This window comes from Rhinolophus ferrumequinum, chromosome 10 (genome assembly GCF_004115265.2).
Source record: "Rhinolophus ferrumequinum isolate MPI-CBG mRhiFer1 chromosome 10, mRhiFer1_v1.p, whole genome shotgun sequence".
Taxonomy (NCBI): domain Eukaryota; kingdom Metazoa; phylum Chordata; class Mammalia; order Chiroptera; family Rhinolophidae; genus Rhinolophus; species Rhinolophus ferrumequinum.
Genome location: NC_046293.1, coordinates 51266832 through 51289904, shown reverse-complemented (window position 1 = coordinate 51289904; position 23073 = coordinate 51266832). Strand labels below are relative to the sequence as shown.

Below are 23073 nucleotides of genomic sequence, written 5' to 3'. Positions count from 1 at the left end.
CGGCCTATTTAATATGTATATGGTTGCAAATGTTCTATAGCTTCCAAAGTGCTGTTCCTGATTTCCAGAACTGGTTTTAAGTTTATGTCCCTTTGAATTTCCACAATACTTTGTTTAGAACTTTCTTACATGCTTATTTTACTTTATCTTTTATGATCCTGATTTGTATACCTTGTCTTATCTCTCCCACTATAGTATAAATAACTTGAGGCCAGGGGCTGGTCTCAATTCATCCTGTTATCTCTGGCAGTAATTGGCTCCGGGTCTTATTGCCTGCACCCAATATTTTGGTTAAAATAAATAATTAAGATCTTGTCTGTGCCCTCACTTCTACCAATGATAGTGGGTAGCAAGGAAAAACAACGGCCAAAAAAAAAAAAAAGAAGAAGAGACACCAATTTAAAGGATATGGTTACATGTTAAAGTGAAAAGCCTACTTCTTTGTGTATCTTAAGCCATATAAGTTTTAGGCAAAAAGTTTGTGCCTGTAACAATTTTCATATAATTATATGAGGTCATTCAGAGGTCTCTATCCTTGAGAGGAGTTACCAGAGGCTTTAGAGAGAGAAAATAAAACACAAGGGTTTTCTTTTGTTTCATTTTAACTCAGTTATATACACACTTATACAATCTCAAAGGCAGGACTCAATTTAGAAGAACTGTGGTGAAAGGGGTGTGGAACAACTAACAAAAGCAGCGTGTGTGTGTGTGTGTGTGTGTGTGTGTGTGTGTGTGTACACACACACACATACTGGAATACTAGGGAGCAAATACCCTCTAGCAGAATAAACAGCAATCATAAGAGTAATCCAAGTTTGGGGAAAACGTTGGGTATCCAGAACTTCTTACCAGGACAAGCTAGAGAATGTCAACACATAACCATATTCATAAGCTGGTATGTCTTATCCCCTAAAAGGGCAATAGGTAAGGGTCTGGGGTAAAAATAATGTGGAAACTAGGCCAAGAAGGAACATGTAAAAGGTGAGATTCTACTCTGAAGCAGGAGACAAACACAGTTAAGTGAAAGATAGTAGAACAAAGTCAAAGGATAAAAAACAAATACACAAAGACAGAATGAAATGCTCACCCCAGTGCCATCAAAAACAGAAGCCTGAGTAACATCGTAAAGCAAAAGATGCGGGTCCAAGAAATGAGATGCCACTGTTGAACTTCAAGGGCAATTTTAAGCCAGGGCAAAAGAGCTGAGGCAGGGCTTTTCTCAGCCCCTCCTAGTTTCAAAACCTTAATGGGCTGTTGTGGAGATCCCATGTATGATCAGCTTTCTGGTGAACTGCCAAATGGAGCACTAAGGTCGTTGAGATCTTTTAGATTGATAGAAATTATCTTTAAACCATTGTGAACAACCCTTGCATAGAAATATCAGCATGAAGAATTCTGATTAAAAATGAGCCCTTCAATCTATCCGCACTCCTTCCCAAAACGCCACCAGAATGTTCAGGAAGACCTGTAGCAGGGCAAGAAAACAACTGGCTCAGATAAATACAGGAAGAGAGATGGCACCAAGAGTTGTCTCTACAAAAATAATAAAAAACTGATAGATTGTGCAAAAAAGAATGGAAATGTAATCCTAGAAAGCCAAGTGACTTAGCTTTGAACAATATTTATGTAATCATAATAATGTAAACACTGAATGCTGACTTCACAACAAAAAAAGTAATATACTGAACATACAGCCCAAAATGAGTATAAGATGGGAGATGTGAAGGAAGGGGAAAGGGAGAAGGGAAGTGCGTGGTGCCTGTGTGGCTGAGGGAAGAACATGTAAGAGAGAAAAACTCTAATTTTTTATAGTAAGAAATGAATAAATAATGCCTCAAGTTGAAAATCGTCAAGACATACTGGTAAAATGCTGCTTAGATTATACAGAGAGGTAAGTGCCAGAACAGTTAAAAGAGTTGAAAGAAGATATATCTAGGGAAGAAGAGGACACTGCTTAATTTTGTTGTTATAAACCTCCTAATGCCATTTGATTATTTAAAATAGATGGATTAATTTCACTGTAAAATAAAAATTAAATAAAGAGAAATGTGAAATCTCAGATGAGAATCACCAGACTCTGTACAGTCTCTTGAGATTTAGTAGATCTAAACTAAAAGATTAAATGAGGGTGGAAACAAACTGCCATGACCAATCAATCACTCCCCAATCTGTGCAGTAATCTGCTTCTTTCGTTACCTGACACCTCCATCTTCACAGATGTTTACGAAAGGAGGTACTGGAAATTCTAAATTATGTTCTTTCTGTTCAGTTCCACAAACATTTGTAGAACACCTACTATATGCCAGGCCCTAATGCTAGAAACTGGGGACATGAAAAATAATTATAAAAATAATAATAGAAAAAGAATGTTCCTGATTTTAAAGACCGTAAGAGTTCAATAGGGGGGAGTAAGATACAAGAACAAAACCATAATCTATGGGACAGAGAGAGCTTTTTAAAAACGCACCTCAGATGACGGGAGTGGGGACTTTTTTCGATAGGGCTAGTCAAAGAAGGCTTCTCTGTGGAAGTGCTAATTGAGCAAACCCCTGACACGCTGAGGAAGCCATCCAGGGGGGTCTCAGGCGGACTAACCAGCCTTGCCAGGCTGTCTGCCTCCTAGTGTCTCAACAGGACCTGGGACACAGGGGGCACTTAGTGAATGTGTTGTGTTGGCCTGAGGTTCTGTCAGTAACTCCTATTATCACTAGCATCAACTTTTTTCTATTAAAGCGAGTTGGAATTATCAGTTACTTGTATCCAAAGTGGCATCTTAAAGATTAGATCACGGGCTCAGTCCAGGGGAGTCACCTCCTTTAACACAAAACCTTCCATTTTCCTACAACTCCAAGGTTTCCAAGAGTGACTAATTTACAGAGGAGTTAGACTATGTGGGGTTTGAAAATTCTATTCTTTGGGCCATGCCAAAAGGAGAGTTACTTTCTGGCTCCTTCTCCCCGTAAGTCTGCTAACTGAGGCACGTGGGAAGCTTTATATCCAGGCTCTAGTAGCTTCCAACTACTGAAACATGTTCAATGGGCTATTCTTTTCAAAGAGCATATGGCTCAGAATGAAGAGATGTGAACTTACCACACTTTCTTTCCTCCCAAGCCTCTCATAAGCGAGCATCTTGAGGCCCTGAGTATGATTTTAACCTTTATCAAGATAGGAATTTTTCATATAGCATAACCCTTAACTACCAGATAAAGTTTGGTTTTTGTTTAACTAAAGAAACAACAATCAGTTCCAAAGTTGGGAGGTTTATGTGATTTTCAAGGGTAATTTTGATACATCAGATTTTTGTCATACAGTGGCTTTGGAATCGAATCCCTGTGATGCTAGTGAATTACATTACGCTTATTATTAACCAAACTGTCCTTAGTCAATTCCCACTAATTTCTAAGTATTTTCTATAATCTTGTGTTCTCTGCCATATTTTCCCATTCTCCTTGTTACATTGTTAATTTTTTTTGAAGTCCTATTTTAAAGATTTACGTAACATTTGAGAAAAGAAATCTAAAATATACATAAATAGGCAACCCAAGATAACTCCAAATCAATTCCATACAGAAAATCATTCACGAAATGTTTAGACAATATACATTTTTAGATAAGCATGTGCACATAATTGTTCTAGTACGACAGTGTTGTAGGCAGTGTTAGTTTTTTATTTCAGAAGAGATTAGTGGAGGATGTTACTTGTATACCCTACACTCAGATAGCTACCCTCACAGTGAAGTGTCTCCCAGAGGGAGTGAATGAAATCTCACAAGGTAATGGAAAGAGTCTGGATGAAGTTGAATCCCTCTAGAAGTAAGGAGTAGGAAACTCCTACCAAAAGTGGTAAAATTGACTTTCATTTAATTTAATTCTATATCAGACATTAATGTAATTCATTAAGTTTAAAAATTTCATTCCATTTAAAAAATCAAACTAAATGCCTTTTTCGAAATCTACAAAGATGGAAGGGGTACATAGGCCATGAGGTAATCTCTTCCTTTGCTACAGAACCCATGGAATGTAGATTACGCAGGCCGAGAACCGATCCCTTTTGGGGAAAGACATGAATAGATTCAAGAACAAAGGTGGGCAAAGAAAGTAATAAACATGAATTGAGAGAATTTACCCCTAAGAGACGTCACTAAAATATACAACTACTGTAAGATAGACTGAACTGAGAGGAAGGAGTGAGCTATACAAAGGAATAGTGAATAAAGAAACGATATTAATTACCGTTAACTACATAAAACAATAATTGATAATTGAGGGAGTATGTACACAAGAGGGAACTAAAATGTAAGCTGGGCAGTGATGGTGTCAACACTAAAGCATTTTTAAAGTCCTTGTGCTCTTTTGGAGAAGAATTAAGATGTCTAATTATTCTAGACAGTTTAGATTTTTTAAAAAGCCTTAGGATAAAAACACTACAGGGACAAAGGGAGTTACTCATGATGAAAGGAACAATTCACAAAGAGAGAATAATTCTTAATTTGTGTGTACCTAGCAACATAGCTTTAAACCTATAAAGTGAAACTTGACAGAGCTACAGGGAAAACTGACAAACCCTCAGTAATGATACCAATTTTTCAACACACTCTATCAGAATTGATACCTCAAACTGTCAAAAAGTTAGCAAGAACAGAAAAGATCTGAACAATACAATTAACTACTTTGAATTAACAGACCAGAACCATCGACTCAACAAATAAAACACAAACAGATGAGTTCTAGAATTTGCCAAATGCTATGCATGTCTTAACAAATAGCAAAGACTTCATTTTGTTACAGGCATGTTCTCTGACCACAGTGAAATTAAGAAACTCTTATCTTGGGAAAGATGACAAAAAATCTAAGCATCCAACTCAGGAAATTTAGGAAAAGTACTAAACAGTAAACAAAAAGAATATAATAAAGAAAATATATGTAGGAGGTAAAAATGATAAATCAGAAAATAAAGACATGCTGAAAAAAAAAATCAACAAAATCGAAAGCCTGTGCTTCGAAAAGACAAACTTCTGAGAAGACTTGATCAAGAGGGGGAATAAAGAAGAGATACAAGTAAACAATATAAACAAAGCAAAGGCTTTAAAAACAAAGAGAATAGTGTGAATAACAAAAATAATAAATTTAAGAACTTGAACAAAATAGATAATTTCCTAAAAATATTAAACTTACCAAAACTGGCTCTTGAAGAAACAGAAAACTGACAGAACTGGGTGACAGACAAGAGAAGGGATGGAGATACTGAGGATGATTCTTAAGTCTCTCACTTGTTGGGCTTATTATGCCTGTGAGTTCTGTTTACTCAGAAGGAGGAAACAACTATAGAAGAGAAGAACTGGAGCAGGCTGGACATCGTTTCAGTTGGTTTCTTGTTTTTCAGTTTTTGTTTGATGTGTGTGTACGTGTAGGGAGGGGTTGGTGGTGGTGGAGGGGTGGTGTGCACGAGTCATAAATTTAATGGCTAGTCTGGATGTGTTGAAATGGACGCTCCTTTAAGAGATATAAATAGAGATGCTAAGTATGCAGTTGGATCTATGGATCAGGAGCTCAGGAGAGATCTGGGTTGAAGATACATATCTGGGAGTTACCTGTCTTTAAACGATAATTAAAGCCACAGGTACGGCTGAAATACTCTAGGCAAACAGAGCGCTGGTTCTCAGTGTGGAGGTCCCTGGATCAGCACCCTCAGCATCACCTGGGAGCTTGACAGAAATGCAAATTCTCGGGCCCACCCTGACTTCACTGAACCAGACACCCTGAATGGGGTCCTGCAATCTGTGTATTATTAACAAGCCCTCTGGTGATTCTGACGTGGCTCAAGTGTGAAAACCACTGATACAGAGCGAGATGGCAGGAGGGCGTGGCACCTGGCCCTGAGAACCCCAACACTCAACAGAAGAGAAGAAGCCTGCAAGGGTGACTAAGAGACACTGGGGACAGGAGAGTAAGAACATGAGGAAAGTGTTTCAAGAGGTATAGTGGCAAATACTACTGAGGTACCCTTCTGATGGCTCCAGAAAGGCTGGAATGCATTGAGGAGTGAGTAGGAGTGGAGAAAACAGAGGAAGGAGATGGAAGAGGCTGACAAGGGAGGACTTTCAAAACCAGGACAGTGATGAGCATGACGAGCTGCTGAGGGGAGAATCTGGTTCCGAGCGAGAGAGTCACTGTGCAGAGCCATGGGGCACTGACAGCGACAGCACCCCGAGCGGACAACGCACTGCCTGCCTCAGCAGGACGAGCATTTTACGACCGACTGTTCAGAACTGTGACCATGTGACAATAAAGCAGACAACTCATTGTTGGTGTTATTACTACTTTTCCAATTTCTCCAGATCCTGCACACCTTGTTGTCTGCACTGAGGGTGGCCACTCCCACTGCCCTACCCTTGGTGGCAATGGATGACAGCACAAGGTTTCTGAAAAGGGAGAGAGGATGGGACTTAAAGTACAGGTGGAAGGATTGTCGTTGGATAAGAGGGACTGATCACGTTTTTAACCAGAAGGAAGAGGATAAACAAGATGGACACAGATGTGGCAAGCGTGAAGTCTGGTAGCAGAAAGCTGCAGGAACTACCATCCAGTGGCTTCTGCTTCCCCCATGAGGTCATCAGCAAGACCACCCCTACTGTCAGATGGGTATATCACATTCTCTTGACCGACTGCAAGGAAGCATCTGACGTGTCAAATCATACTCACTAAGCACCTTTCCATTTGTGATTTGGCTCCCCCTGGGGCAAGAATGTGTTCACCACACACACTTGAGTATGTCTCAGTGGTTTCTCACAATAAATTGATAAACTGGTTTTTGAACATGGTTGGGTTTCTATGTAGCCTGACTACAGATAATAGGTCATGGTCCTTTTTATAGTTACATTTCTTATGGAGTTATTTTTCCAGCATGTGATTGCTTTTGACAAAAGTAAATCTCCCGGCCTCAGTGGCATGGGCCAGAGCCACATCTAAGCAGCCAGTCAGAGCGCTGCCCTTCTCTGTCATGTCTTGTTCAGTAAAGCTGGCTTTCATTAGCTGTCACTGGCCCAATTTCTACCTCTTCTCTCTCAATTCATTTCTATATTCATGTTCATTAAGGTATTTTAAACTGGTTGTCACTACACTGACCTATTAGTTTTTGTAGGGAGGAATTTCCAAGGATAATGCAGGCAATAAAACAAATATCTATGTTGGTGTACCACCATTATTCCTTTACTTATTCCATTATTCATCCAACAAATATTTACAGACTATATACCCTGTGCAAGGTTTGGTATTAGAACTGTGGCGGATACAAAGTCCTCAAGGCATTTACAATCCAGAAATAAAAGCAATTAGCTCCACAAAGAACAGGCTTATGGAAATGGACTGTGATTGCGGGGGGTGTGAGGGGAGGATTAGAAATAAAGAAAAAATACCTTATAGTAAAAGTGATTAAAGCAGAAATAGGCTATCAAAGGAAATCCTGAAATCTGAGTAACTTGAAAACTATGATGACGTAAGAGAGACAGCCTTGCCTGGTTACAGGAACCCCTCTGGAATTAAGCACAAAAGTGACTCAGGACTTTCTGATACGTAAAGAACATGCCAGTTTCTCTACAGAAGGAATTAGTCAGGCTGTGAATTAATTTAAAAATGTATTTAGGGTTCTTGACCCCAAGTCGCCAGGTACTCCAGCCCTGTGTTGCCTTGCAGTACTGAATTTGTCCTTCCCTCTAATCTTTGCTGCCCTCGCTCCTCTCCATCATAGTCCATGCTCAGGCATAAATGAGATGCAGTTTTTACATGCCCTGGAATTCTCTGCCACTGAATCATGTCAGCTATGCACAGACACACTACCACCCAAGCTCTGTGTAAATGATTTGATGACCTTGGGAATTTTAAAAGTGCCTAGCACATAGCAGATGCTCAGTTAAGATTCATTTCCTCCTTTCTTTCCTTCCGTTTTTTTTTCTCTCCCACGGTGAAGAAGGGAGGGAAAGAAACAGGAACCAACAAAAGACAGATTTCCTTGTAAAACAGCATTTTTTTGGCGTAAAAACACTGAAAAGGTTTAAACCTCTTCTCGCTGCCTACCTTGTGTCTGCGGGATGTAAGGAGACAGGAGTTTTGACCTTTTCTTTTCATATCCCTTCTGTGTGATGTCTCCTAAAATAGCAAGAAACAGAAATAGGTTATGCATTATTCTTACACTGTGGTTGTTCACTGTAAAAATAAAATTAATTACAGAGTGTTACAGAATTACCACATAGATAGCAGGACAAAAATGTATAGTTCTTTGCCAGGCATTTTGCTGTGTGTGATTACCCACAGGCTTGGAGCTGACTTCTTGTGGAAAATTGTAGGGCTTGTCCCTACACTAATCTAGCACTGCAACATGCTGTATAGTATGTCAGAAGTTCCCGAGTTCCTAGGCACCCCTCGTTTCCTTGGTATTTAAGATACCCCAAAATGGAATGCTGCAAGATCAGCAGATAAATGATCTTCTCTCCAAAGTTTCCATTTGACCAAATGAATGCAGTTCAGTTCTATTGCTGTATGGATCCACATAAAATCAAAAGTCATAGTTAAGGGCTGACCCGGTGGCTCAGGCGGTTGGAGCTCCGTGCTCCTAACTCCGAAGGCTGCCGGTTTGATTCCCACATGGGCCAGTGGGCTCTCAACCACAAAGTTGCCAGTTCAACTCCTCCAGTCCCACAAGGGATGGTGGGCTGTGCCCCCTGCAACTAACAACGGCAACTGGATCTGGAGCTGAGCTGCGCCCTCCACAACTAAGACTGAAAGGACAACAACTTGACTTGGAAAAAAGTTCTGGAAGTACACACTGTTCCCCAATAAAGTCCTATTCCCTTTCCCCAATAAAATCTTAAAAAAAAAAAAAAAAGTCATAGTTAAGAAGTCAAGGTTCAGGCACTGGGATGGGATATTTGAAAGGCCCTTCTGCACCTGTGTGGGAACTCGGGGCTGAACTCCCACATCCTCTCCCCTTGTTTCTTGGTCTGTATTATTATATATACATGTTAAATAAAAAAGTATACATGAAGCACACAAAAAGTACACATACAACAAATGCAATAAAAATAAACTAATTGTTACAGGAGAAAATGTGCGGTTGAAGTATCAAGAGATGTGCTAGGTACTAAAGAAAGGGCAGAAACTGGATGGGTAGAGAGCAGGCTCAAAAGGAACGGGAAATGCAGGAAAAGAAGAGGCCATTCAAAGATAGAGGAATACATATATATACATGTGGTGACGTGACATGATAGATCACCGTTTTCCAAAAAATAATTCTTTTAGTCAGAGAAAACTATTTAAAAGTCGAAATTTAGTATAAAAAGCAATTTATAAATTGAAATTTACAACATGTACTTATTAGTCAATTACCAGGGGGGTGGAACATATATTTTGATGGATACAGAGATTTGAAATCAAGAGTGATGAATGTCAGTCGCTGTTGGCCTCAGCATCTGACTGATGGAGTAGACGGGGACAGGTAGCATGGTGGACTGGCTTCAGAGGGGATTAACAATCGTAGAGTGCAGCAAGGTCACTCTTTCTGAGGAGAATGGGACCCAGGGTAGAAGCCAGAGAGATTAGTTGTCCCAATGCTACTAGTGATGTGGGCAAGTTAGTAGTAGCTTAAGTTAAAGATAATGGTAGAAGGGATGGAAAGAAGTGAATGGATTAAGAGAGACATTAGGGAGGAAAACTGGACAGGATTTGATGACTGGTTGGATATAAGGTGGAGAAGAAACTTTCTCTGGTTTGAGCAACCAGGCCGATGGTGGTGATATTCTCTGACAGAGAAATACAGCAAGAAGAGCCATGTTAGTACTGCAGTAAATGAGTGTTGAGCTTAGGAAAGGCCTATGAGACACATAAGAGAAGATGTTCAGTTAACAGTTAGATGGATGGATGTAGAACTCAGCAGAGATATAGATTTGGAGTCATCAGGATATAGTTGAAAAGTAAATTGATACAATCTCTGTGGAGTAATTTGGTAATTTCTATCAAAATTTCGATTCAGCAACTACAAATTTCCAGGAATTTATTCAATGATAATATTCACACAGCCACACAAAAATCAATATAAGAATATTCCCTGATCCATTCTTTGTAATGAAAAAACTGGAAGGACTCTAGATGCTTAACTTACATTATGGACCATCTGTATCAGGGGCTTTCAGCAGGAGTGACTTTTGCTCCCCAGGGGACAACTCACAATGTCTGGAGACATTTTTGTCACAACCGGAAGAAGGGGTGTTACTGGCATCTAAGAGACAGAAGCCAGGGATGCTGCTAAGCCTCCTGCAATGCACTAGACAGTCCCATAACAGAATTATCCAGCACAAAAGGTCAATAGTGTTGGGAATGAGACACCCAGTTCTACATTAACAGGCAGGTATCCCAAATGCCTTGGCACACGAAGGTGCCTAAAATATGTTAAGGGTAAAAGGCAAGTTGCAGAACAGCAGGTATAATAGGGTCTAATTTTGTAAAAAAGAAAAAAAAATAGTAGTAGATATATTTGTGTATATACAGCAAACAGTCTGGAACACTATACACACACACACACACACACACACACACACACAATTAATATTTATCCTTAGGAGGACAGGATTATGGGGTTTCAGTTGTGCTATATACTTTAATAGAGGTTGATTTAAAAAGAAGCCTGAATGATTTGTATAATCTCAAACATATATGTTTAAGAATGAATGGCTCTGTACATATATATTTGTTAACAAGATAGGATGGTCACAGTATGTAACAGAAAAAAGGCAAGATACTAAACAGCCTCTACAGTATATTCAATTTTTAGAATAACTATTTTTACATACACGTGCATAGAAAAAAAATGTGGATTTTTACACACCAATATATTAACAATGGTTAGCTATGGCTTGCAAGATTATCAATTGGTTTTAGCTTTTTCTCCTTTTTGCTTGCCTGTATTTTCTATTTTTTCTACAACGAACATCCATTATTTCAAGAAACAATAAATATTTTAAAACTGCAATCATGACTATTTATTAGACTGAACAAATTTAATCACAATGGCCCTTCATCTCTGTTTCTCTAGTGAAGTAAGAGAAACCCACAGTGCATTTTTTGGAAATAAAAACCAAATCTTGTCAAATTAGCAAACTACATCCATCTGTTCATTAAGATATTTTAAATTGGCTGGTTACGGCATTGACCTACTAGTTTCATAGGGAGAAATTTCCAAGAATAATGCAGAAAATAAAATAAGGACCTCACTGAAATATGTTGGTATACCACCATTATTCATTTATTTATTCCGTTATTCATCCAGCAAGTATTTACAGACTATACACCCTGTGCAAGGCTTGATATTAGAACCTTGGGGGATATAATGTTTCAATAATACACACAACTATCAGAGATGCGGGAACCTACCAAGGAAACCTTCTTAGAAACAGGAAATCATGCCCTTTTTGGTAAAAGAAACAATAGAGCATTCTCCTATCCCATTCCCCAGTCACAAGCTCCCCTATCACCCCACACCCCCCCACACACACCCACTCCCTAGAGGACACAGACACCAGCTCTGCTGGCTCAGAACACTTCTGATAAAGTGATAGGCCTTTAAAAGCTTTCTTCAGTGCCGAATCTCATTCACTGTCAATAAATGATTGTGGGACAAACGGTTACACCTTGTATCTTGGACATTAATCAACCATCTCAGTCAAGAGAGTCTAAGCCATGTCAGCTCCCCTAGACCCACGACTGAGGGAAGACAGTAGGCGGACACAGGAGAAGATGAAGTGCAGCGAGAATGCGAGGACGACGATGAGGAGCCATCTACTAACTTAAATGTGCCCTCCCCCTTCTCTCTGACTACAAGGCCCTTCGCACAGGTCACCTCCTCTGTGATACCTGCCACCACGCGTGGGTCACTTCTTCCTGGTGACCTACAACGTTGCACACACTTCTATGAGAACCCTTAGCACAGCACAGTATTTTAATTGTTTACATGTCTGTGTCCCCCCAGACTGTGCACGGAGGGCAGGGACTGTGCCTTGCTCCTCTCTGTAGCCCACCCACAGCCTGGCACAACAGACACTTGTTGAACCAAGGACTGAATGAATGAATAAAATGGAGGCAGGGAGAGAACAATAAGTCATGGAGACATGTGTACTTGGGTGGAAAACTGGAAATGGGAGAAAAAGAGGTCTTTACGTTAGCAGTTGCTTCAAGGCCCAGGGAGAGAAATTTAGGGAACCAAGTTTATTGAAACTTGACAACTAGACCTCAAAGGTAGCCAGACAAGCAATACTTAGCCTGCCCGCAGAGAGGAACTGTACACACACAGCTGGGCACTAACAGCCGAGGAACCCCACCAGGGATCGCTGTATCCTCCAGCCGGAGAGTGAGACCAGACAGAAGGAATTTAGTTTCCCCATGTAACTGAATTTGTTTTTCCACATTTCTGTCGCTGCCCAGCTGTAGTCTGTGCTCGTATCATTCTCACCACCTGCAGTCAAGCAGTTTTTGCTGGACTAAAACAATGTTTTCTAAACATTTTTTTTTTAATTGGGGAGTATTGGGGAACAGTGTGTTTCTCCAGGGCCCATCAGCTCCAAATCGTTGTCCTTCAGTCTAGTTGTGGAGGGCGCAGCTCAGCTCCAAGTCCAGTTGCCATTTTCAATCTTTAGTTGCAGGGGGTGCAGCCCACCATCCCATGCGGGAATTGAACTGGCAACCTTGCTATTGAGAGCTTGCGCTCTAACCAACTGAGCCATCCGGCCATCCCTTGCCCCGATTTTTAAGAATCACTTCTTCAGTACAAATTCCCAGGCCCCTCCCAGGAAAATTCTGATCCCCTAAGTCTGGATGGACTAAGACCCAGATACCTGTATTTCTAACAAATGCCTTCCAACGAGTCTTAAAAATCGGGCACGTTTGGAAATTGCTGCAAGAAGGAATCCTGTGTGGAGCGTGCTAAGCGGTTCTGCTGACTTAACGTGAGGAGGGTGGAGAGAGGAGGGGAAGAATGTTGTGTGGGTGATACAGCCTCTGGGGAGCGAGGAGCAGGGGAACCTCAGGAGCTCACACACACCAGTCACACCACGGCATTCTCCCTCAGAACAGATTTGTTTTGCCATCTGGCATTCAACAAAAAGGAGTGCCACAACTGTACCTGTATAAAATCTGCATTAAATGGCACAGATCTAAGTTAAACCTGTTGTTCAAGTTTTTTTGAGAACTAAACAAATAAAGGGAGGATTAGCGTTTCCTCCCACTAGGGTACCATATTTCTCCACTCCACCCACGTGTTCACTTCCAGGGGTCTGCAGTGTCTGGCAGGTGTGCAGGGACCGAGCCTCAGAAGAACCGACCCAGAGGCAAGCCCGGAGCAGTCGGGGACCCACATGACTTCAGAGCGTTGCTTCGGCACTACCACAATCTTGAACAGCCAATAGCAGACATGTGGAAAGATGCATGTGTGGGGCAGAACAGAAAGGAAATGTCTTCCCAACTTCTCTCCTCACCACCGCGGATTAATGAAAGCGGCTTGGCACAAGGAGTCCACAAATCCTCTTCAAGCAGACTGACAGAGGGTCTGGGAGCAGGTGTGTGTGAGCCTCCCAGCCAACCCACACCTCTGCAGGTCAGCGGGCACGGGAGGAATAGTCCTACGAATCAGGTGGCCATCGAGTGTGTATTTGGTCAGTGAAGCGGCACTGTGCGTGGAGAAGGATTTAAGAGCCGGAGCTTGACAGAACCACATCTGGAGCACAGCATTCCCACTTCCTGGCTGTCTGACTCTAGTGTTACTTGACCTGTTGATAAGTCTCGGTTTCCATTTCTGTAAAATGGGCAGCAATAGTATCTACCTTGCAAAGTTTTTATTGTGACTAAAAAGACTTAGTAGTATGGAGTCTGGGCTACAGAAAGTACCAATATCAACAACCTTTTACTGAAAGCCTACTAAGCCTACACTACTGGCCAGATGGGGGTAGGAGTCAGAACTATGCCCCCAGAAAGGAGACTGAGGCAAATAAGCATTACTAAAACTGCATACGTGCCATGGGAGAGATACACACCAAATGCAGTGTGGAACCCAGAAGAAAGCATCATGATCTCTGCTTGGCTAGGAAAAGAAAAGTTTTAGAGAGCGGGTGACATTTTGGTTTGGATCTGGCCTTTCATTCCAATATCAGAAATATGACATAAACTCTCCATGACGCAGTCACTTAGTGGTTTACTGGTTTTTCCTCTGCTGCTGACTGGCTCTGTGTGGATATGGCCATGTTTGGTAGTTCTTTTAGGATTCTTATCTCCCAGAGAAAGGTAGGGCAATGTTAAATAGTTTTCATATATGACCTTGTGCAGCAAGTACCTAGAGCGATTAGGTGCTAAATAAACATAGGGTTTGGGAAATTCTGGAGGGTCACCAGGTTCTATACATATGAACTTGATGGACACAGAGCGAAGATTACAGCTCCAGCCATAAACTCTTTCTGCTCTAATTGAAATAAAAAGGTACGTGCCACTGCAGCCCTGCCTCAAAGCCACACCTATTCAGTCAGAGGTGGCAACGGCTGGGGACTTTGGGGATGCCATGAGAAGTAGTTTTGAGCACTGAATGGATGACATGCAGTGTTAAACAAAGATGAATACAACAGTATCTGTGTCTTCAAGAAGGTCCCAGTCTAAACAAATAATTACAGTAAAAGTGACAAGCCTTTACACTAGAGACTATGCGCAAAGTCCAGTGGGAGTACAAAAATAATGCAGATAAAATATAATACTTAATAAGAATAAATACCACACCTTGAGGGCTTACTATGTATCAGTCTCTATTCCAAGAGCCTCACAACAGCCCTACAAGGTGTTATTATCACCATTCCCATTACATAGGTGAAGCTACTGAGGCACAGGAAGTTGAAGCTACTTGCCCCAGTCATACCTAGTCACTGCTATGATCAGGATTTGAATCCACGCAGACCTGGCTCCGGGCCCCTCTTCTTAAACTTTTATTTATTTTAAGTGTGTTTTCCCAGGGTCCATTAGCTCCAAGTCAAGTAGTTGTTTCAATCTAGTTGTGGGGGTGCGGCTCACACCGGCCCATATGGGGATCGAACCAGCAACCCTGGTGTTACGAGCATCGTGCTCTAACCAACTGAGCTAACCGGCTGCGCCCAGGGCCCCTCTTCTTAAAAACTACCCTATACTCATTTTCAGAGAGGAGCTCCAAATTTGGCTTCAGAAAGACTGAGACAACTTCACAGAAGTTGCTCTTAGGTTGAGTCTTGAAGGACGACTATCAGAGGAGACAGACAGTGAGGACGAAGACAGTTTCTGGAACCCACAGCGGTGGGGAGAGAGGCATACTGGGGCCAAGAGAAGAATCTAAAAGCTGTACATTCATCTCTGATGCATAGGATGCTGGCCCAGCCAAACAGGAGACTCCACGCTTTGTGCCTTGACATAGGATCTTCAGACACTTGGAATTTAGGGCTGATATTTATCCCACAGGTCACCAGTTTACGGCCCTCTTCCCTCTTCGGTAAATGTCTCTATATAACACAACCATCATTCTAACTTTTCAAAATATTCTGACATCCATTCGTTTAATTTGCCTCAAAATCATCTTCAATAAACAAAAGGTATTACCTTTACAACAGAACAAGAAACTGGGATGTGAAAAGATAAATGTCTTGCTTAAGGATACACAGCTAGACTAGAATCTGGGTCTCTGGCATTCTCTTATTGTCTGTCCTTTGTTCATTGTTTATTTGTAGGTGACCCCCTAATCAGATGCAATGAAAGTATAAAACTAACCCAGTGTTCATAAAATGAACAACATGGGATAAACGATTTTTATGACTCACTCCAAAATACAGATAACCTTCCAGAAGGCATGAAAAATCCCACCACCCCACAACAGGACCCTGTGTAGATTATCTCTTAATCATCCTTTAAATGAGACAGCCAGCTGTGGCAACTGTGTCCAAGGGCAGTTATAAAACAGTCAGCAAGAAGTCATTAGACATCATGACTAAACTTCAGCTAACAGACAATATGGCCTTTCCTTTTTGTTAAGGAGTCATTAGGAAGGAAAGAAATGAAACAAAGAAGAAAACGTTCTATACTCATCACCTTCAAATCTGTAAGTCTACCGAACAAACCTATTCTATCATCTACATATGAATCCTGGACCAGGAAGGTGGTACCTGTTGGCTATGGACAGAGACGGGGAGTAGGGCTGGGGTTATGGCTGTTGGTACATGGGGATATAAGAACACACACAAAGAAAGAGCCAAGAGTATAGCTGAGAGTGTGAATGAGGTCAATCTTTGCAAAACTGAAAAAGGCAGAGGATTTGGATCATATCCAGGAGACACTGGCTAGAAGACAAGGAAAAATTTTTATTATTAAATATTATCATGTTCTCCTTACAACAGTAATTCCATTCAATGAATTATATGTACCAGGCACCTATTCTCCAATCTTCCTCCTTCCAGAGGTGACATAAATAAAAGCTCACAAAAACAAAATAAAGGCTCACAGTCACACGAAATGATGGCCTGACCCCTGAAACCAGTGACAAAGCATTGGGGCATTTGTCTTTTCCTACCTATTTTTCTTGCCATATCTCAACTGAAAGTGGCCAAGAGGACTCCAAAGAATTAAAAACCTTGAATTATTTTTAAAACTCTCTGTAGTTTCTTTCTACATATAGGTAGAATGACTCTTGTGTTGAAAGGAGGGTGAAAAGATACAATACTTTTATAGCTGACCCAGAAATAAACCTCTGTTAAAATATTTCAATCTGTTGAAAGACAATGAGAATTTTCCTTTTATCTAATTTTTCTTTTGGAGAAAAAAAAAACTCCAGTGGTTCTAAATATCTTCAAATGGCAGCCTATAAAAGTTATAATTTCTCTTCTTTTAACTCAACTTTACTAATCTTACGAAAGACTTGCAAGGAAATTAACTTCGGGACACTCAAATTTCCATCCTCAGTAGATGTCCTCTCACCTCATTTAAAACAATAACTAGACATTTTCCACGTCAAGAACTTGAGAATGAGCCCAGAATGTTTTCTCCCAAAACTCAAATCATAGAATTGTTTTGGCTGCACGGTTCTGTTTTCTAGGTCAAATATATATGACTTCTTACAGATGGTATTTCACCTAAGGCACCAAGCAAGTTCAAACAAATAAAAAGCAGCAGAGTAAAACACTTGAAACACACTGAGAAACTGAACTCTAAGTCTGACGACACCATCAGGCAGCTGCTTAAATTAACCCATCTAATGCAAAAGGTATGTTCATCTGTCCATTAGAAAAACTATGTCTGCAAATAAGAAATTTGTTATACAAATGACCTGAATGTTTAAACAGAGCAGGAGGAATCCCTGGAATGGACCAGTTGGTAGGAAAAGCCCAGATTCTAGCCTAAGGCAGACCTGGGTTGGGACCCTGAGTTTGCCATTTACTGGCTCCCTGACAAGTTACTAAACATCTCGGCCTCAGTTTCATAATAGGTAAAACTGGAATAACTCCTACCTTGAGTGTTTAGGATGAGTCTTGAATGAGGGAATAAATGCAAAAGTCCCTGGCACATAGCACACATTCAACTAGTTTTCGTTGACACCCCTCCAGCCCCAGCCCCACCCTTACGTCCTAACAATAACTTTCTCCTTAAAAGGGTTATTTAGAAAATTCTGAGTTGGTAGGTTTTCATTTAAAAAAAAAAAAGAAGAGGAGGAGGAGGAGAGACTCCATTACATGTCTCTGAAGACACATGTAAATCCTCAGCAGTAAGAGCCAATGCGAGCTGTGCTAGTGCCTTTGGGTGCTAACACTCTAAAAGAAGGAAAAGTGCCATCAAAGAGGAGGTACAAATATCTCAACCAGAAATGAGCAGAGATTAGTTAGAATGAATGTGTGTAAATGTACGTGAATAAAACAGTGCCATTATGCATGAACCAGGAGCACACACATCTAACTATGGACATTGTTATTTTAATTTAGGGTGAACTGCAAATGCTTGGGGGCGGAACTCCCAGGAAAAAAGGTAATTTTTCTTTATGGCTTCTACCCGACTTCTCTCTTTAATTTTCCTCAGAAAATTAGAAAACTGTTTCTTGCAAGAACAGCAAGGCATATTCAATTATTCTGCCTTTATTCTGGCATACATCAGAATAATTTTTAAAAACCAGGCAATAAGTAAGCAGTAACAATCACTGAATGAGAATTGGACAGTGCATGTGCCAGGCATTCTTAATCAATGGTGTAGAAAAAAATAACAAGTGATCAAAAATCTAAGTATGCCCTCTTGCAAATGCAGGAATAAAGTAAAAATTTTTAAACAGATGAAGATTTTTGCTGGCAGCTAATTCCTACTACTCTGGAAACCAAAGATGAACATGGCAAAATGTAAGTAGGGGGAATACTGTCACTGCTACAGGATGTGGATCAGAAAATAAGCAACTCATTTAGGCCAGGGTAGAAAGGGCCCTGAGACAGAAAGGGCCCATGAGACAGAAAACAGATTATCTTTATGGGTCTGGCATAGATTTATAACCTCAGACTCCAGGTGTCAGGAGACATGTTTTCCCTCCCCGGTTGTGCTCCAAACTAGCTCTCTGCTCCCAGGCAAGCCACTGTACTTCCCTGGGCCTCAGTTTCCTCATCTGTAGGAAGCAGGATCAAATGAGCGCTAAGGTTGCTTGTGGTCCATGTTTAATGAATGTCACTTGGCCTGGCACTGTTATGTGTGGCAAGTCAAAAACAAGGGAAGATATCCAGCAGGCAATAGAAAAGATAAGGCCTAGGACAGATAAAGAGATTTTCACTATCAGTGTAGGAGGTGGCAGCTGAAGGCTTGGGTGTGAATGACGTCATCAGAAGGAATGCAGCCTGAGAAGAAAAGGCCAGAAAAGGGATCCTGGAGAAAACTAACATTTAAAGATTAGGCAGAGGAAAAAGATAATACGGGGACACAGCGGAAGACCAAGAAAAAATGGGAGGAATGAGAGAGAAGGGAGTGGAGAGAGAGAAGGGAGTGGAGAGAGAGAGAAGGAGAAGATGAATAACGTACACTGTCACAAATGTGATATAAGGGTTGAAAACTACTTGCTGGATTTGGCAGCTAGATCACCAGTGGCCCAGTTAAGAACAGCTTTAAGGAACAGTAGAGGAAAAAGATTAGAGTACTGACGAATGGATAAGAGGTGAAGTGAGAATAACAGATATCTTTCTTTTAACATGTTTATAGTAAATTGAACGACATGGTGCAGTAGCTATAGAATTTTACATAGTCAAGGAGAGTGAGTCTTTTCTGCCTTTTTCTTAAAGATGGACACATATTTATGTTACATAGAGCTACCAGAAAGAGGCTGAAACACTGATTCAACCAGTAAATACTAAGAACTCCTATTTGCAAAGCACTAGTCAGAGGTATAGGACAGAAGATGGACATGGTCCCAAAATTTATCCTCGTGGTCATGAAGTGTACGGACTCCTCCAGCACAGAGACATCCCAAAACCATGATATAATTAATGACTTAATTACAGGTTTGATAAGGGCTACACAGAGGCTGCCCAGGGGGCTGAGGGCTCTGACAGAGAATTCCGCAGGTCCACTGCTCAGCATAAACCTGCAGGCAGGCTCAAACCTCGGAAATGACCTCGTCTGGCCAGCTGGGGAATGTTACTCTGAGAAAGTGATATTTCAGCCGAGCCCTACAAAAATTGAACACGTTCAAATATTTTGAAAAATGAAACAAAAGCTGGGGGCGGGGGCTGTGGGCCTGCAGTGATGGGCTAAGCACATCCCCTATGACGACCTGGTGTGGGGTGGGCCTGGGCAGGAGTGCAGCACATGGACATGAGGCGGGGAGGGGGCGGGGCCCAGATCCCATGGGGCTCTGGAGCCCATCAGAAGGAGCTGGGATTCTATTTTTAAATGAAAGAGACAGCCATTGAAGGGCTTTAAGCAGGAGAGTAACACCATCAAAGCCAGCAAAGGAACCAGGTAATAAAGACTGAAGTTCCTGGAAAGATTAGAAGGAATGAGATGAAGAGCTAGGGGCATGGATTACCTCAGGGGGTTAGTTCCACGCCTCCCCAGTCCACTCTGGGAACACTTTGTGCCCTTAATCTGTGAGGACTTCACCGGTGTGGAAAGGTTCACTCTCGGTCCTTGGGGCAGCCTGGCAGAGCTCAGAGGACCTGGAAACCCTGGGGCAGTCACCTGAAGGGACCAACAGCCCTTTTATCCCACTGTACTGAACAAATATCCTTTTCTGTTTGTCAAGATGTATAAAAAGTTGGAAGTATTGTAGGGCTTTACCGATACCTTTCTCTCTGAGGAAGGAGCCGAGAACGTGTCAGTACCTGCTGATGTCGGGGGAGCACTGGGGGCAGGGCACTGGCCGGATGACCCTCCATTTCTTTCTGCACAGGAGGGGGACTAAAGGTTTTTCATCTATTTTCCCCTCTACATTCATTTAGTACTGATCTCCTGCCAGGCACCATTCATCTAAAGCATTCACATGTATCAACTCACTTAATGTTCAAAACAGTCCCACGGGGTGGCATTATTATTGGTCCCAGTTTTCAGGTGAGAGAGGGAGGCACCAGGAGCATAAGTGACTTGCGCAGGACACAGTGTCTGCGGGAGAGCCGGCTTCACACCGGGTGGTCTGCCTCCAGTCCCACGCCCTTGACTCCTCGCAGCGGCCTCTCTAGGGCTCTGCTGAGAGGGACTGACGAGCTGGAAGGAGAGGGGGTTTCAGGAAAGACACCGAGTGCCCGAGGGGAATGGGGGAAGGCCCGTGCTCCGAAGCGGATACAGACGGCAGTCCCAGCACTGCCAGTTGTTAGCCAGCTGTGTCTGAAAAAGTTAACCGCTCTAAGCCTCAATTTCCTCAACTGTAACACAAACATAATAGAACCTACACGTTATTATGAGGATTAAAGAGATAATACATGCAAAGTTCTAGCACAGAGTCAGCCACTCAATGACATCTGCTACTCAAATGGAAGAGGGAGTTAACTAAAGAAACGTGGAGGGTGTCGGGCACTGCCGAGGCTTCAGGGAGACGGGAGGGCAGAACGTTTAGTGGCACCAATGTCCAGTTCTGTGATTTTCTCCAGCAGTCCCTGAGGAAAGGCTGATGGTGTGAATAATTGAGAAGTAGGGTTTAATAGGAAATAAGGGTAGGCAGGATGATGGGATCCAGGCTAGCAAGTACTTATTAATCAAGAATCAATCGATAATAAATACTTGTTGAATACTGATTTGCAGTGCTATCAACCTAACTTCTATAACTTTTTAAAGTTTCTATGGGAAGTACACTCAGGATTCATCTTGGGATGGCAGAACAAATCACCCTCAGGATGAAATAACAGGATTCCAAAAGGAGAGGTGAAAGGAATTGGGGAAAGGAGATCAGGAGGAGATATTATATAAAGCTTTCCTGCTGAGCTAATTCTCCTCTTCTACTTTCCATACCTGCCCTTCTTTGCTCACTTTGAATCTACTTAAGACCAAAACAAACAAACAAACAAACAAACATAAACTATTAAAAACAAAAGCCATGAAAAAGTGATAAAGAATAGGTAAAACTGAAGATTAATTTACATTTTAAACACTTAAAAACTGAAATTTCTTGGGCATTTCCTCCTAAAGGTGGGGGGGGGGGGCATGGGTGGCGACAGAGGCTACAAATGAAGAGATCTTTGCTGGTGCAGGGAACAGCTTTGGGGTACATGGTAATGGAAGTTGAGGGGGAACTCAGGTCTGTGAAAGAGTGATTGAAGGAATGGATTACTAGGGAAGAAAGCAGAGGGAGAGAGAGGGAGAGAAAAAAACTGTCAGCAGCAGAAGTGGGAAGGAAAAGGGGGTTCCTAAACCCAAAAGGGTACACCCTGGATCAGACATTCATAAAAGACAGCCAGATGCTGTTGCTGGTTCCTCTTTTACGGTGGCAAATTTAAAATAGCTGGTGGTTCTATTTTTAAAGATTAAATAAAAACAACCTACGCCCCTCAACGTAGCCTCAGCAAAAGAATAAATGTTAAATGTTAATAATACTCTTAGGAAAAGAGGCTCCCTGAGCAAGGGTGGGGAAAGGAGCAAAAGGATAAAAATGGTCTTTGTAACAGCTGACCATGGCATTTCAGTAGTGTCCAAGAGCTGATATCCTTAGCAGGTAAAAAAAGTAGAGTGAAAGAAAGAAATATGATGATCTGCTTAAGGATTCTTATAAATGCCTTGTAACTTTATAAACACCTATCCACCACCATTTAGGAGCTATATATAACTTTTGGTTTGGCTGAGGTAGTACGGTTTGGCTCTTTCAGTGATGTGTGTCTGCTGTTCCCCTAGAGATATTTAAATCTCCAATATCATTACCTAAAGATCTACTTCTTTCCTGCAGTTTCACTTGGAGGGGGAAAAAAAAAAAGAACAACAAATTCCTTCCTAAAATAGCAAAGACAACAATGCGAGGAATAATACTTCAGAGTTTGAACAGATATTTCCTGTACTTCAATGTACTAATCACAATCAAAGTTAGGAATTAAAAGGAAAAAAACACTACTGCTACTTACCCTCAGTAACAATGAAAAGCCCAGTACCCCATTCTGTCCCTATCCTCACCCCCCCCAAACAACAACAAAACACCGCCACATGCCTAAATATATTACAGAAAAAAATAACAAACTTTCAATGCTGTCACTATACAGAAATGTGAATATCAAGCAAAATAAACATTCCTTATAATGACAGTAGTGGTAATAAAAAGAAAAGCCATTATTCAAGAAGAAAAGCTATAAATAATCAAATGATGAATATATTCAATTATGTTTAGGTGTTATAGCTATAGACTTAGAATTTTAAAAACTTTATTATTAAAATTCTTGCATTAAAAAGTTTGCCTTTGTCAATTTGAAATACTACTTTCTTATTCCCTTTCCCGTTTGAAACAAGTGTTTTGTAATGCAGTTTTTTCAGAATGAAGCTTTTTAAAGAATGTAATTATAATGTTTTAACAAAATATGAAAGATGAGAAAACATCATTATAAA

The 23073-nt window shown here is 41.2% G+C and overlaps 1 protein-coding gene across 4 annotated transcripts in view; it reads right to left on the bottom strand.

The window, feature by feature from the left end:
- The window catches only part of DIP2B (disco interacting protein 2 homolog B), a 194789-nt gene that overhangs the window by 88489 nt on the left and 83227 nt on the right, over positions 1 to 23073 (bottom strand). For all 4 annotated transcript variants that reach the window (XM_033116872.1, XM_033116869.1, XM_033116871.1 and 1 more), the window contains exon 2: positions 8074 to 8145. In XM_033116872.1, the coding sequence (XP_032972763.1) occupies positions 8074 to 8145 (72 nt within the window). The remainder of the gene's footprint in view (positions 1 to 8073; positions 8146 to 23073) is intronic.